The sequence below is a fragment of the Sphaeramia orbicularis genome, chromosome 12, assembly GCF_902148855.1.
Source record: "Sphaeramia orbicularis chromosome 12, fSphaOr1.1, whole genome shotgun sequence".
NCBI lineage: Eukaryota > Metazoa > Chordata > Actinopteri > Kurtiformes > Apogonidae > Sphaeramia > Sphaeramia orbicularis.
The window spans coordinates 3712650-3730022 of record NC_043968.1 but is presented as its reverse complement, the minus strand read 5'-3'; the positions used below and the strand labels follow the sequence as shown (position 1 = coordinate 3730022).

The window sequence follows — 17373 nt, the reverse complement described above, 5'->3', positions numbered from 1 at the left end:
TGTTTGTGTGTGTGTGTGTGTGTGTGTGTGTGTGTGTGATTTTTACTTAACTGTTTTTTGCACTAATATATTTTTTTTATCCTTGACTGTTTTTCTTTTTTTTCTACTTTATTTTTTGACAGATTTTTTTTTTTTTTTAAACAACCAGACAATAAAACAAAAATGCATTGTCTTGTTTCAGTCCATGTCAGATTTTTCAGATATATTCTCACGTTGCATCAGATCGTGTCATTCTGGGCTGTTTTAAAATTGATGTGTGTATTTTACTTGAACACGTAACAGAACATAAAACCAAATTTCATTGCACTGTAAAATGGTATTTTCCAAAGACAATGAAGCCTATTCTATTCTATTCTATTCTGTTCTGTTCTGTTCTGTTGTTTATGTTTACGCATTTGTTCTGTTCTATTCTATTCTATTCTATTCTATTCTATTCTATTCTATTCTATTCTATTCTATTCTGTTCTGTTCTGTTCTGTTCTATTCTATTGTGTTCTATTCTATTGTGTTCTATTGTGTTCTGTCTGTAACACTGTAATCTTGTGTCCTCTTTCAGGAAACACACCTGAACCTCCCCCACCTCATGATGGTAATACTGACACACCTGTGTTTGAAATCCCAAATGGCAGACTCACTTCCATTTCCAACACAGTCCAATAACCATCCTCATGTGGTGTGAATGTGTTCAGGTTTTGAGACGGCTGTGGTGTGTCAGGATTCGTCTGCGGTTCTTCACTGTCCAGAGGAGAGTGTCATCAACATCCAGTCTGCTTTCTACGGACGAAGGGACGCCGACATCTGTCCTCACCTGGGGGAATCAGGAGGTGTTTACTTTTGACTCAGCCGTCCGCTCACAAGTATTGATCAGAGTAATCAAATACTTGAGTGTTTGGTGCTTTATCACATGGTTGACTGTGTTCTGTAGGGAGCTGCACCGTGGATGGGGTACTTCCTTATTACAGAAAACACTGCGACAACCGCCCCTACTGCTTCGCATACGCCCACGCTGACCCGGACCCCTGCCCCACTGTTTCCAAATACCTAGAGATCACCTACAGCTGCGAACAGAAAGGTTACTGCGGACTTTTTAACCCTTTAACCCACAGGTGTCAAACATGCGGCCCGGGGGCCAAATCTGGCCCACCAAAGGGTCCAGTCCGGCCCTGGGATGAATTTGTGAAATACAAAAACTACACTGAAGAAATGAACAATCCTTTTAGTTCAGGTTCCACATTCAGAACAATTCAACCTAAAGTGGGTCAGACCAGTCAAATACGATCAAAAGAACAGAGAAATAATGACAACTGACAATGTTTCTGTTTGTAAATGTCAATATTTTCATGTATTTACACTAAAACAAAGCCTAATTTTGCAAAAAATGTGAATAACCTGAACAAATATGAACAACCTGAAATGTCTTAAGAGAAGTAAGTACAATTTGAACAATATTCAGTCTGTTATTAAATGTTCTGTGTGTTTGTAGATCCACTGTGATCTGTGAGTTCTAACGTACATGTGGAAATGAGAAACTGAGGCAGAATAGTGTTCAAATTACACGGATTTTTTCACTTTGTTCATGTTATTCACATCTTTTGAAAGGATAATTTGTAGATGGAAACCTGTTCATAATGTAAATTAACTTTTTTCACTCTAAAACATAGAGGGTTGACATTATTTCTATATTCTTCTGTTCTTATTTGACTGGTTGGGTCCACTGCAGATCAGATTTAGCTGAATGTGGAACTGAACTAACATGAGTTTGACAGCCCTGCTTTAACCCCTGAGACATTATTCGTGCTGTGAATTTACATCTGTGTCAGTGTCGTAAAAGCTGCTGTATGTGCTTGTGTTCCTTTTACTTTACTGTGTGTTTTAGGGTCAAAACAGGTGGAATAACAGAAAAAGACAAAGAGAAGAATTGAAGTTTGACAAGTTTTTACTAAATGAGGCACTCAGAATGTACATCAGTAAGAGATTTAGGATGTTGAACATGAACTGTGAAGTGGAACACACTGAACAACAACAAGGATTTGAATTTAGGCCCAGCAGTTTTAGTTTTAGGGCACAGGTGTCAAACATGCGTCCGGGGGGCCAAAACCGGCCCACCAAAGGTTCCAATTCAGCCTGCGAGAGGAATTTACAAAGTGCAAGTTAGGACATCAAACTCAAAAATAATATCATAATAACCTATAAATAATGACAACACCATTTTTTCCCTTTGATTTAGTGCAAAAAAACATGAAATTATGAAAATATTTACATTAACAAACTATCCTGTAACAATAAAATGTGAATAACCTGAACAAATATGAACAACCTGAAATGTCTAAAGAGAATTAAATGCAATTTGAACAATATTCTGTCTGTTACTACATGTTTTGTGCCTTTGTAGATCTGATCTGTAATGCATTTGTAGAAATGATAAGTCCAGGCAGAATATTGACAAAATTATACTTATATTTCGCAACAAATTGTTTTTTTTTTCAGGTTATTCCCATCCTTTTTGTTTGGATAGTTTATAAATGTAAATATTGGCAGAACTGAATATTGTTTTTTGCACTAAAACAGTTTGTAGTTGTCATTTTGTATTGGCTGTCATGTTATTCTTGTACCGGTCCGATCCACTGCAGATGAAATTGGGCTGAATGTGGCCCCAGAAGAAAATGAGTTGGACAGCCCTGGTTTAGGGGTTCTGGGGCTGCTCTGTGGAACCTGGTTGAACTCCAGAAAGTAGGTACACGGTCAAAACTCGGTAAAAACACAGTTAAAAAAATAAAGGAAAATCACAACAACACTGTAAACAACAGTAAAAACAAAAAACGACAAGAAAAACTGTAAATAAAAAAAAAAAAAGTCTGTTTTTATAGTAAGTCAGTGTCACTCACTGCTCTGTGTTCTGCCTCCATGCCACAGGTGGTGGGGGGTACACTGAGCATGCTCAGATGTCTATGGAAAGAACACAGTCTATTCCAGTGTTTTTCAGCCTTGGGGTTGGGACCCCACATGGGCTCGCCTGGAATTTCTAGTAATTGATTAAAAAAAAACAAAAAACATACTAATAAAAACTATATGGTGAGTTGACAGAGACAATCCTAATCCATAGCAGACAAACTGAAGCTGAAACTGCAGCACTGTGGTTCTGTTTGGGTCACATGTTCACTGTGGTCAGTTTCAGATGCTGCAGCTCTTTCATCATTCATAGTTTCAGTTCTAGTTTGTTCAGTATTAATTGTCCTCCTTGTAAATCCCAGCTGGACTGACTGGACAGATCCTGAGCCTTTGTGCAGTAATCTACACCTGGATTTACTGCCTCTGTCCATAATAATACACATTATATAGACTAAATGTCCACAATAATACACATTATACAGACTAAATGTCCACAGTAATAGACATTATACAGACTAAATGTCCACAATAATAGACATTATACAGACTAAATGTCCACAATAATAGACATTACATAGACTAAATGTCCACAATAATACACATTATATAGACTAAATGTCCACAATAATAGACATTATATAGACTAAATGTCCACAATAATAGACATTATATAGACTAAATGTCCACAATAATAGACATTATATAGACTAAATGTCCACAATAATAGACATTATATAGACTGAATGTCCACAATAATAGACATTATACAGACTAAATGTCCACAATAATAGACATTATATAGACTAAATGTCCACAATAATAGACATTATATAGACTAAATGTCCTCTAAAATTAATGTTTATTTGCAACACAGTATAGCAAACTATTACATGAAAAACAAATAAATTTCAGCAAAAAAAAAAAAGTCTGGGGTCACCAGAAATTCATGTTGTTAAAACAGGGTCACAAGACAAAAAAGGCTGGGAACTACTGGTCTATCTATCTATCTATCTATCTATCTATCTATCTATCTATCTATCTATCTATCTATCTATCTATCTATCTATCTATCTATCTATCTATCTATCTATCTATCTATCTATCTATCTATCTATCTATCTATCTATCTATCTATCTATCTATCTATCTATCTATCTATCTATCTAGCACATTTGGTCTATTGTATCAGCACATTTTGACATTTTTCTTATTGAGCAAATGATAGAATTTCTATGAGTATTTAAAATAAGTGACTCCTACAGAAGGCTCACCACAGACACGTCAGGGAGTACAGGGTTACTTTTCACTGTTTCCAGAACCAGTGCTTCCATGAACTGCTTGTGACCGGTGTTCGGCTGTCTGCTTTCAGTCTGCCTGCACGGCCTCGGCGTTGAGGACTTGAACATCACAGACTCCCAGCTGTCGGCCTCCTCCTCTGTGGGTTTCTTTACTCCCAACGAAGCCCGCTTGAACGGGGACTCCTGTTGGATGCCTTCAGGGAACCGTACGTACAAACCTGACACTCATACCTGGGCAGTATTACTTCAGCTATAGTCTCTAAGGCACAGGTGTCTAACATGTGGCCCGTGGACCAAAACCGGCCCCCCAAAGGGTCTTAATCTGAGCTTTGATGAACATCTACATTAGGTGTGAATTAAAGGTGTGGGAGACTTTCATGACCAGTGTTTCCTCAGATCTGTCCATCCTCAGTTTCATTCGTCTGTCTGTCATTCCTCAGCTGAATCTCTTCCATTACAGTGAACAGTTTCTTAGTTCCATCCACCACAAACTAACCATGTGTTTACATTCAGAGTCTGGAGGACTCAGCAGCTGGAACAGACATGACGTGGAAACATCAGGATCTCCTTCCTTCTATGCAGATTCCTTCAGCCGTTTCCGCATTTCAGCCGTTTCCATGTCGTGTTTGTTTCATCCATGTAATATCATATGGTCGCGCTGCCGCTGCTGTCAGGCACCAGCGTGAGCCTTCATTTCCCACAATGCCCATCACAACAAAATTCCTCAGATGCCCAGTTCCTCCTGACTCTGAATGTCAACACATGGTTTGTTTGTGGATGGAACTAAGAAACTGTTCACTGTAAGGGAAGAGATTCAGCTGAAGAATGACAGACAGACGAACAGACGAATGAAACGGAGGATAGGACTGAGGATGGACAGATCTGTGGAAACACTGGTCATGAAAGTCTCCTGCACCTTTAAATACAGGAAAATACATGATTTACACTGAAAAAAACATGAAATACAGAGGATAATATAATAAATGGCAATAAATCACTTAAAAGTCAAATATAGAGAAAAAACTGTTTTGGAAGTGCCACAAAAGTAGCACTGGGTCTTTATGGGTTAAAAATGTTTCAATATTCTGTGAAAATATGTGTGGAAGCTGTAATAATACCCCAGGGTTTAATTTAATGTGATTTAAAGTGAACTGCTGTATTTTAACATAACGTTGCTCTCTGTCTGATTTCTTTGCTTCAGCCACATCAAGTTGGATTCAAGTCAATTTGGGCCAGAAAAGGAAAGTAACTGGGATCGTGATCCAGGGCTGTCCCAACAACGACCACTGGGTCACCAAGTTTAAAGTCCAGCACAGTCTGGACGGAACCACGTGGACCGACTACACGGCTGATGGAGAGGTGAGAAGATGACCACCAACGACCGCAAGATGTACCTGTTCAACGCTGAATAAAGATGATCATTGTTCATCTCCTTCCTTTTTTAGTTTTTTCCAGGTTCAACAGACAGAAACACCCCTGACATTCAGCTGCTGGGAACACCGGTGTCCACCCAGTTCGTCCGCATCCTCCCACTGGAGTTCAGTGGACAGGCAGGCCTTCGCTTCGACGTTTTAGGATGCAGTCCTGACTGTGAGCGTACACTGAAAAAGGACTGAAATTCCAAAAGTCTCCACCACAAATGTATACCACATTAGATTAGATTAGATTAGACTTCATTCATTACACAGCGGGGAAATTCAGTGGTCAAGGCTAGGGCTGTGTATGAGCAAGAATCTGGTGATACGATGCAAATCACAATACTAGGATCACAATACGATATATCACGATATATCATGATACTGTTAAAAAGGCAATTTTTGTTTCTTTTTTAAAAATGATTATTTCCTTGAAGAATTTAATTCCATCATAAATCTGCACAAATCCTAAACACATTTGTATTTGATCCCAAAAGGATCTAATGTTCTATCAGCAAATGTTCCAACTGTGTTCAAACTGAAATTCTGTTTTACAGACATTCCAGTTTCAGATCCTGTTCAAATGTTCAGATTCTATTAGTTCACAACTAACATCAGAACAGGATTTGAGTTCAGTCCCAACAAAGGAACCAACATCTGCCTCTCAGACAGAAAAAAGTGCTTTTAGGATGATTCAAATAAACATTATTCATAAAACAGTGTTAAATAATAATAAATAAAATATACACAATAAAGAAAAACAAAAAACAAAAATGAACCTCCATAATATCTGCATTGGAATAAATACCTAAAAATATCGATACAGTACTTTTTAATATCGATACAGTATTGTGAAATGAAATATTGCGATATATTGCAGAACCGATATTTTCTAACAGCCCTAGTCAAGGCAGCAACAGAATAAAGTGAAAGAAAAAAGTGTACATGCATAAACATAGTGCAAAAGCAAACAATATAAAAGAAAAAAAATACTAATAAAAAACTATACAGACTATATACATATTTACAACAGAGGGGGAATTGCAAATACTGATGTAGTGGCACAAAAAGTTCGGCTTTCAAAGGTTAAAGACTGCGCTCACATATCCAATGTGTTTTCTAAAAATCCCTTCATCTCAAGGTTTTGTACATGGATGTCCTCCTAATTTTAGCTGAATTGGGAGGCTGAATGTTTTAGCTGAATTTAGGAAGCTAAAGGATAGACTGTTGTGTGGAGAAAGGGTGGGGTTAAATAAATTCTACTTCCTCCCACTCCTTTTCGAATGTGCAAATGAAGTCATATATATGTATAAGTTTTGTTTTTGTTTTTTTGTTTTCTTCCATGATGTCTTACTACCTGTTCTATTCCTAAGGACTAAGTAAGATTACTTTGTTTTGTTGCGTATTCGAAATAAGCAAGACTAAAAAAAAAAAGAAGCTTATTATTTATTGGACACAGACATTCAACATACAGTCATAAAACTTAGATTGTAAACACTCAAAAGACAACAGACTGAAGTATCACATCAGATAGATTTATACCAACAAATTTACACACAGACAAAATGAAAACAAAATGAAACAAAGCAGAACAAAACAGAAACAAAACACACATAAGACAAAACAAAAAATATTATGTAGTTTATATATTATAAACTATACTGAGGTTCAAGGTGACTTTATTTGTACCCGTGGGTAGATTTGTTTTGCAGCTCTTTCTCGCTCACTGCCGGTCGCTGCGTGCGCATGCGCCCAACACAAATCCATCGAAAGAATTACAATCAAGATAATGCAAGCACATGCATCACACACTTAAGACGTAAGACATTCTAAACACAGTACATGTGGTCACATGATGGAACTTTTTAGGGAGGGGGACAGGAAGAGAAGAAGAATGTTGTGAGGCAGACGGAGATGGGGGGGGGGGTTAATGCTTGTATGTGGTGAGTCCTTGAAAGTCTGTTTGTGTCTGAAAAATAAGAGACTCAGACTTCTAATGCCTTTGAACCGTTGTTTTTCAAAATGCAAATATAATTGTGAGTGAATCTGCATATGTTTTTATGACCGTGCTGGATTTGATAGTTGATGTTTGATACTGGTGCTTTTTAGTGACCGGTCTAATTTCTACTGTTAACCTGTATTTGGCTTCAACATTTGAGTAATGAACAATAAATTCATGCCTTCAACAGATGCAGTTACATGTGCGCACAAGCCCAACTTCAACTTTGCCAACGATCAAATGACGTGAGTCGGGTTTAAATATTTTTCTAATGATGCTATATATGTATATGCTATATATATACTTTTTTTTTTTTTACATTCATTACACACATTTTTTCATGTCCACTTGTCTTGTAGTGTCCACTGTCCAGCAGGCTGTGCCCAAGAGACTTACACAGTTTATGGAAGCACAGTGTATCGTGGGGTATGTGACCACACAGTCGTATCACCTCCTCTGAGCACTGATGAGAATCTTTTTTTTTAACATTTTAATTTGTTGTTTTTCCTTCCTGTGTCCTCTGACAGGACTCAAACATCTGCGCTGCTGCTATCCATGCTGGCGTGGTTCTAAATGAACTTGGCGGAGACTGCACTTTGTTGAAAGCTCCGGGACAAAACTTCTATTCCGGGTCCACCAGGAACGGCATCACCACCAGACAGTAAGTCTGTGATGAGTTCAAACACGACTGAGAATGAGAAGAATCAATGTCCTCCTGAGACCCAGCAATGCATTTTTGTCCTCAGTAGGGGACAAAAGTTTCACAGTTTTACTTAAAAAATGCTGTCCATCGCAAAGGACATTCCATTAAAAATAAATAAATAAATAAATAAAAATCATTTTAAAAAATGTATCTGAAAAAACTGTTGCATTATGCCGTTTCCAATTTGGACAATTATTTAATGTAAAAAAGCTAAAACTTTATACATTGTATAGACTAAATGTCATCTAAAATGAATGTTTATTTGCAACATAATATAGCAAACTATTACATGATCAAAAACAAATTAATTTTAGCAAAAAAAAAAGTCTCCGTTTTGAATGTTTGGGGTCGCCACAAATTTGTGATGTTAAAATGGGGTCACGAGCCAAAAAAGGTTGGGAACCACTGCCCTATAGGGACGTAGAAGCTGCTCCCCTTCCCTAACTGAAAAGAACTTATCCAACTAAATCTAAAATGAAAAGTTTGACCACCGGCCAACCCCAGGCCAAACTAAAAGGAGTCAACTTTGGGCACCATGAAAGTGCATGATATAAGTGCAGTCCATTTCCATGTCCCATCACAGGGGTCATGCTAACATGCTAACTGTCTTCAGTACAGCAGGGTTAGTGTTGGTACTGAACATACGTCCACGTGGACAGTGGACTGTCTTCAGTACAGCAGGGTTAGTGTTGGTACTGAACATACGTCCACGTGGACAGTGGACTGTCTTCAGTACAGCAGGGTTAGTGTTGGTACTGAACATACGTCCACGTGGACAGTGGACTGTCTTCAGTACAGCAGGGTTAGTGTTGGTACTGAACATACGTCCACGTGGACAGTGGACTGTCTTCTGCCGTCTCCACCCAACTGTACAGATGCATTGTTGATTCCTTAAGGTCTCATGGTCTTGCGTTTTGTCTTTTTTTTCTAATTTGGGCAATTAAATTATGGGCGAAAAGTGTGTTGAACATGTACCGAGTAAAATATTACTGAAAATTGATTAGTAATGCCTTACACTACTGTGTTACAGCAAAAAGTAATCTGTTACTGTAATGCATTACTTTTGTAACATGTTACTCCCAACACTGGTGGTAATGAATCTAATCTTCACAGGTATAATGGAAACTATGCTGTATCTTACACCTTTGCAGATGGAGGTAAGTTGAGATGCATTTATACAATTATATACTAACCCTCCGTCCGCTGACTAGGCCGTACTTACCAGTTTTATCTTCTTTGATGCAGAGCTGAGGTGTCCAGGCCTCGACTGGTATGAGTTTGGAGACTTTTGCTACAAACCTTTTGGGGACAAAAAGACGTGGCACGATGCCCAGGAATCTTGCAGGAAAGTGGGTGCTGAGCTTGTATCCATCCTGTCCATGAAGGAGCAGAGCTGGTTGGAAAGCTACCTGTACATGGGTAAGGTTTAGGAGGACTACCTGTACATGGGTAAGGTTTAGGAGGACTACCTGTACATGGGTAAGGTTTAGGAGGACTAAGAGGGGGTGTAAAGTGGTTTTACTGGCAGAAAGTAGCAGAAAGTACAAGAGTCCCAGTGGTTTTGATGAGTCCGATAAAACAATGTGTCTTGTATTATCCCATAGACATAATTACAGGTGAAACTGGGTTTGAAATGAAGTAACATGAACATGAATCAGTTTTATCTCACTGCTCAGTAGGCCATGAGATATTGTGAAGGCGCTGTGTTCGACGGCGTCTTAGCTGTTGTTCTTCTTAGTAGTTCTTCTCGGTTTAACTGGACTGGTTTAGCTCTTTTGAAAACATTTTGTCTTTCATCCAAGATGAGACGATGAGACAAGAGACGAAATGTTTTCAAGTGAGATAAAACTGATTCATGTTCATGTTACTTCATTTCAAACCCAGTTTCACCTGTAATTATGTCTATGGGATAATACAAGACACATTGTTTTATCGGACTCATCAAAACCAATGGGACTCTTTTATTTTGTGCTACTTTCTGCCAGTTTTGACATTTTTCGATTTTTGCATTTTTGCCGAATTTTTAAATATTAAAAATGTGCTTTTACTTATAATGGTCCATATTTTGATGGTTTATAACATGTAAATGGTTACAGATACCAATATAGTTACTATTGTGCACTGATAGAAGTCATATATGGACTTTTATTTGGGTCCATGACCTTTGATTTTTAGTGACCTTGTAGAAGCCAATAATGTAATAACAGTCGATAACGTAATAAATTTGCCATTTTTAAAATGTAATAAGCCAATAACGTAATATCTGGCCAATAACATAATAAAAGTCCTGAACCCATAACATAATAGCTTTTGGCCAATAACGTTATAACTTATTACGTTATTGGCTCAGTTATTACATTTGCAAAGAATTTTTTTTTTACCAGGACAATAACGTAATAACCAGCCAATAAGTTATAACGTTATTGACCAGAAGTTATTATGTTATTGGTTCAAGACTTTTATTACGTAGTTGGCCAGATATTACGTTATTGGCTTATTACATTTTAAAAATGCCAAATTTCTTATGTTATCGGCTGTTATTACATTATTGGCTTCGACAGACCTTGAAGGGTCAAAGTCTAAGTCACCAGTTTCTACTTTTCTTCTTCTCTGAAACTACTGGTCAGATTCATTGAACATTTTTTTATGTATCTTCCTTAGGACGACGTCTATAAAGTTTGTTCACAGTTTTGAAAAGTTTAGGGTTTTGCATTTTTGACAGATTTTTAAATATTAAAAATGTGTCTTTACTTATAATGGTCTGTATTTTGATGCTTATTACATGGAAATAGTTAGAGATATCAACATAGTTACTACTGATCACTGATAGAAGACGTATATTCACTTTAATTGAATTAGTTGAGTTTTCCTCCAGTGAAAGTACCGCCCACTTCTGTTGTTAGATTGATCTCCTGCATCCAGACCACAGGACTGGAACATAGAGACAGAACCTGACAACCTGACAAATTCAACCTGTTATTAACTCTTGATAGAACACGCTAGTGAGATACAGGGACATTGGTCTAATTTGTTGATTATGCAATTCAATTTCTAATTCAGCTTTATTTGTAGAGCACCTTTCACGCACTAGGCAGACTCAGTTGATTAATTATGTTATGGGCTTACCTTGACAGCTACCAGTGACGTGTGGACTGGTCTGAATGACCTGATCGTACCCGGTATGTTCGCCTGGTCTGATGAACACATGGTCACTTTCACCTACTGGGCTCCAGGAGAACCCAACAATCACGACGGCTTCAACGAGGACTGTGTTGAGATGTTACATCAGGTGAGAAAAATCACCAATGTACGTATACTCAAGGAATTTAAAAACGTACCACAGTTACCAGTCAACATCACAGTCACCTAAATGGAGAGAATTTAATTGGAAAAATGTAATTTGTTATTTCATCACACCTAAAATGAAAAGTAAACAAATGAATACTCGACAGCCGTGTTGGAGACTTTGTAATCCCATGGATTCAGATCACACACGTTTTGGAAATGTTCACCTATCCAACCCTTCTGGTTGAAGGTTCCCTCAGCTGTGTGTCGTGTGTTGGATATGCAATCCCAAATTCATGCCCTGTTCTGTACCTCGGACATAAAGAAACGGTGCATAAAGAAGACAGATATCTGGTCCAGATCCTCCTGGTGGTCAGGAAGAAGGCCAGAACACAGAACTGTCTTCAGACTGATGATCCGTCTGATAAACATTGGATTTCAACCATAGATGATAGACCTGTCATGGAACATCTGCCACATAAACTGAAGTTCAAAGAAAACCTCTGCATGAAAAACTGGGGAAATGGCTGACGTTCACAGACTAATGTATCTGTTAAGGGACCTTAAATATTCTGACACCACCACAGGCTGTTCTTTTCATCTGTTTGTTTTTCTGTTCTTTTGTTCTTTTCCTGCTCCTCAGTTTGAGGAGTTTGTATTGTACTGATAAAAATGAGAAATAAAAACTGTAAAAAAAAAAAAAATTACCACAGTTATTGTTTTGACTCTAAACTACACCCAAAAACTGCCATCCCCAGACCTCACTTTTTTGTTCTTGTTTTGTAAAAATTAAAATGCTTATAAATAAAAAGTGTCAAAAAAAAAGACCACACCCAAAAACTAGCGAAACATGACGCAACTTCTGGTGTTGAAAATCTGCTCACTGTTTTTACTCACCGGGAGAAATTTGTCACAAAAAATGTTCTTATCTTGTTTTAAGTTCAGAATTGAGTGGTGTGTTTTTAAATCTCTTGAGTGTATATTGACATATAAAATGATTGTTTTTCGTGTGCTAACATTCATTTTCTTCTCTAGACTGGCCGATGGAATGACGTGACTTGTACAGAACATAATACTTACATATGCAAACAGCCTAAAGCGCATTACCCACTGCCCTCTGTCAAACCCACTCAGTATGGATGCCCTCAGGTAAGAACCACTCCCATCCATTGCTCTGTAGTGTTTTAGATCACCAAGTTACCGAACATGTACTTAAATGACTCTTATTTTTGCATTAGCCTCAAACAGAGCCGTTCAGATGACCGCGGTGTGTAACTGTGTTTCCTTTTCCTGGTGTCAGGGCTGGGATGCATACGCATACGCCTGCTACTGGATGGAGGAGAGCGCTAGAACCTGGTCTGAGGCAAAGGCCTTCTGTGACCAGCAGGACAGCTTCATGCTGCACATTGGAGACATGTGAGTCCAATAGGAATGAAGGATTAATGGGAATCAATGAACCTCATATGTCCTATATCAGGGGTGTCAAACTCATTTTAGTTCTGAGGGGGGGCCACATTCAGCCCAATTTAATCTGCAGTGGGCTGGACCAGTAAAATAATAACATGACAGCCAATGAATAATGACAACTGCAAATGGTTTTAGTGCAAAAAATCACATTCAGTTATGCCAATATTTACATTTACAAACTAGAAAAGCACTCAGAGAGCGCAGACCTCCGCCAAGGCAGATCAGTTGTCCCCCTCCCCCCATCACCACGAAAATGTAATCATTTGTTCCTTGTGCCTGTATCAACATTTACTGAAAATTTCATGAAAATCCGTCCATAACTTTCTGAGTTATCCTGCACACAGACAGACGAACAAACAGACAGACAGACAGACAGACAAATAAAAATTCCTGGATCCACACAGTGATCTGGATCATTCCCAAAATCTAATCATTTTTTACTTGTCCTATTTCAGACATTTCCTGAAAATTTCATCAAAATCCGTCCATAACTTTTTCAGTTATGTTGCTAACTAACCAACTAACCAACAAACAAACAAACAAACAAACAAACCCTGGCAAAAACAGAACCTCCTTGGTGGAGGTAACTATCCAAACAAAAAGGATGTGAATAACCTGAAAAAAATGCAATTTTATTAAGAAATATAAGTACAATTTTATCAATATTCTGCCTGAACTTATCATTTCTACATATGCATTACAGATCAGAACTACAAGGACACTAAACATGTAGTAACAGGCAGAATATTGTTCAAATTGCACTGAATTTTCTTTAGACATTTCAGGTTGTTCATATTTGTTCAGGTTATTCACATTTTATTGTTAAAGGATAGTTTGTTAACGTAAATATTTTCATAATTTCATGTTTTTTTTGCACTAAATCAAAGGGAAAAAATTGGTATGTTATATATTGATTTTATGTTTGAGTTTGATGTCCTAACTTGTTTGAGTGGAACCTTTGGTGGGCCGGTTTCGGGACGCATGTTTGACACCTGTGTCCTACACTGTGATGTGGAAATGTGAATGGATGATAAAGTGAATGTATGAGACTGTCAATTAAGCAGGAGTTGTGATTAAAAATAAAGTTTTCCTAAAAGGGGGGTGGTGATGAGTTAAAAAAAAAAGATGACGTTGTGCGTACCTTCTCTCTGCAGTTATGAGCAGTCCCACTTCACTGTGACGCTGTCAGGTAAGACTGGTTTGTGGTGGATTGGACTCAGAGCTCGAGGAGGTGCAACTGGAGGGGTGGACTACATCTGGGACAACGGCGCCCCTCTGACCTTCACCCACTGGGACAGAAACCAGCCAGGTACAGTCCAAGACCATCCTGACCGCCAGGATACTACAGAAAAACTGGACCCACTTCAGCTATACTCATGTTCTGTTTCTAGATAACGGGGATGGGACTTGTGTAGCCATGACAACAGGTCAGATTGGAGGTTTCTGGGATGACAAGCAGTGTTCAGAGAAGTTTTCCTTCATCTGTGAGAAACCCAGGCCTGACATCACCCCGCCCACCAAGGCCCCGACCCCCCCTCCTGCACAGGGCTGTGCGACTGGCTGGTCGGCTAAGCCCCATTTCAGGAACTGTTACAAGGTAGAAAGGAAACTTCAGCCGTGTAAAATCAAATCACCTGAACCAGTGTGGGGAATAAAGTAGTCATAATTCAGTCTCATATAATCAGCTGAATAGGAATCATTATATTGTCATTAATTTAGAATCAGCTGCTTTTGTTTACTATGTCCCCTGTATCCCCTACTATTAACTAAAAAGACCAGAATAAAGCAAACTAACACTGGCTGTAACAGGAGACATGATTTTTTTTCAGGCAAAGAGTAACAGTAGACCACAGGTGTCAAACATGTGGCCCGGGGGCCAAAACCAGCCCACCACAGGTTCCAATCTGGCCCACGAGATGAATTTACAAAGTGCAAAATGCAAAAATTACCCTGAACATATGAACAGTCAAGGGCATCAAACTCAAAAATAACAGCAGAATAACCAAGCAATAATGACTCCAAATGTTCTTCTTGGTTTAATGTGAGAAAAATAATATGACATTATGCCTATAAATAATGGCAACACCAATTTTTTCTCTTTGATTTATTGCAAAGAACATTAAATTCTTATCTCCTTTAACAGTAAAATGTCAATAACCTGAACAAGTATGAACAACCTGGAATGTCTTCAGAAAAATAAGTGCAATTTTAATAATATTCTGCCTGTTTTGTGCCTTAGGTAGATCTGATCTGTAACGCACATGTAGAAATCATAAGTTGAGGCAGAATATTGATAAAATTGTACTTATTTTTCTTCAGAATTTTCATTTCTTTCCAGTTATTCACATCTTCTCTGTTTTGGATAGAAATAGTTTCATCATTTAATGTTATTTTTTGCAATAAAAAATTTGGAGTTGTCATTATTTCTAGGTTATTATGCTATTATTTTATTGGTCCGGCCCACTGGAGATCAAATTGGGCTGAATATGACCCCTGAAAGAAAATGAGTTTGACAGCCCTGCAGTAGACAGTTGAGGAAGCTGCTTTGCAAGTAAAACTATAAGTAGTTCATCATGGCAGTAGTTCAAACAAACTACATTTCTACCCCTGAAGAAATGTAGTTTGTAAAACTACGGCTAGAAAAAGTAGTTTTAGTAACTACTTTTTATTTTCAGCATTAAATTGAGAATATACATGTGGTGTATATGAAACCGAATATGGCCATGGTGGGGGTGGCACTGGTGGGAGGGTTGTCCATGGTGATGACGACCACATGACGTTAGTAATGATCGCACATCTGCAAAGCATTCAAGTGTTGCCAGGACGAGCCAATCAGTGGCAATGTAGAAGCCAATAATGTAAAAACAACCGTTAACGTAATAACGGCCGATAACGTAATAAATTTGCCCTTTTTAAAATGTAATAGGCTATTAACGTAATAACTGGCCAGTAACGTAATAAAAGTCCTGAAACCAATAATGTAATAATTTTTGGCCAATAACTTTATACCCCCTGATATTATCAAACAGTAATAGTTAATAATGCTAAGAACTAGCCAACAGTTAGCTAGGTATAGTCAGTTAACTTTGAATACACTCTTAATAATGTTATATCCTCTTGCACTAAATATGTAAGATTGTTTGTGGTATATACAAGAACTGTTCACTGAAGAAAACTGATCATGGATTACCTTTCAAACGTGTGCTAGAAAGGAAACAAGGAAGTCTGGACTACTGAAGAAAGTCAATGTCACACCACTGCCAACTAGTGGTCAGTTATGGGAAATCAGAAAATCCTGAACAGTGACACATTTTTTACTGTCTTCAAGAGTGAGTTCCATGTTGTACATGTCATACATAATTTTATATTACACTATTGTCTAAGTTTGTAAATGTGTGCTTCCACTTTGTTCGGAGATACCTTGAAAGACTAAGGAGCAGCAGACAGGACGAGAGATCATATAAACCATCAAGTGAAATAGACAAATACATGGAGAGAGAGAGAGAGAGAGAGAGAGAGAGAGAGAGAGAGAGAGAGAGAGAGAGAGAGAGAGAGAGAGCAAGAGAGAGAGAGAGAGAGAGAGAGAGAGAGAGAGAGCTTTTATCAGTTATATCTAATAAATTTAACTTAAATACAGTGATATTAGTGTATTATTAAGTTAGTGGCTCAATTACTACATTTGCAAAGATTTTTGTACCAGGCCGATAACGTAATAACTTAATAAGTTATTACGTTATCGGTTCAGGACTTTTATCATGTTATTGGCCAGATATTACGTTATTGACCTATTACATTTTAAAAATGGCAAATTTATTACGTTATCGGCCGTTTTTATGTTATGGGTCATTATTACGTTATTGGCTTCTACAGGCAGCGTTGGCTGTGGTGTCATGACAAAAAGCAATTCAGGATGAAAGAAAAAGGGACTGTCTTATATTCAGTGGTGAAATACTAGTTATATTACAGAAAAAAAAAACAAAACAAAACTTAATTTTATGGTGTTGCCCAAAATTGTAGTTTGCAAATTGAGTAGTTACTACAAAAAAATGCTCGAAAAGTACTTGAACTACTTGATGTGGGACAAAATATGAATGTAGTTTAACTACCAGCAAGTTACAGCAAAATGTAGTTAACTACATAGTTCAGCTACATGTAGTTTAACTCTCCCCAACACTGACGGTAGACTGGTGCAATCTGCAACTCCACCACAAAGTAGAACACACTGAAGCTTTGGAAATGATGCAATACTATTGATTTCTCTGGAAAACTTGGATTTTTTTTTTTCTAAGATAAATCTGTCTTTTTTTTTTTTTTTTT

General features: G+C 37.8%; 1 protein-coding gene across 1 annotated transcript in view; it reads left to right on the top strand.

The window, feature by feature from the left end:
• LOC115430142 (macrophage mannose receptor 1) overlaps positions 1-17373 on the top strand; it is a 54462-nt gene that overhangs the window by 11862 nt on the left and 25227 nt on the right. Inside the window, exons 11-26 of the mRNA XM_030150038.1 lie at positions 557-589; positions 690-824; positions 926-1072; positions 4259-4393; positions 5389-5546; positions 5633-5777; positions 7792-7846; positions 7961-8027; positions 8129-8262; positions 9418-9461; positions 9550-9723; positions 11439-11593; positions 12625-12738; positions 12890-13005; positions 14211-14365; positions 14448-14653. Coding sequence (XP_030005898.1) covers positions 557-589; positions 690-824; positions 926-1072; positions 4259-4393; positions 5389-5546; positions 5633-5777; positions 7792-7846; positions 7961-8027; positions 8129-8262; positions 9418-9461; positions 9550-9723; positions 11439-11593; positions 12625-12738; positions 12890-13005; positions 14211-14365; positions 14448-14653 — 1973 coding nt within the window. The remainder of the gene's footprint in view (positions 1-556; positions 590-689; positions 825-925; positions 1073-4258; positions 4394-5388; positions 5547-5632; positions 5778-7791; positions 7847-7960; positions 8028-8128; positions 8263-9417; positions 9462-9549; positions 9724-11438; positions 11594-12624; positions 12739-12889; positions 13006-14210; positions 14366-14447; positions 14654-17373) is intronic.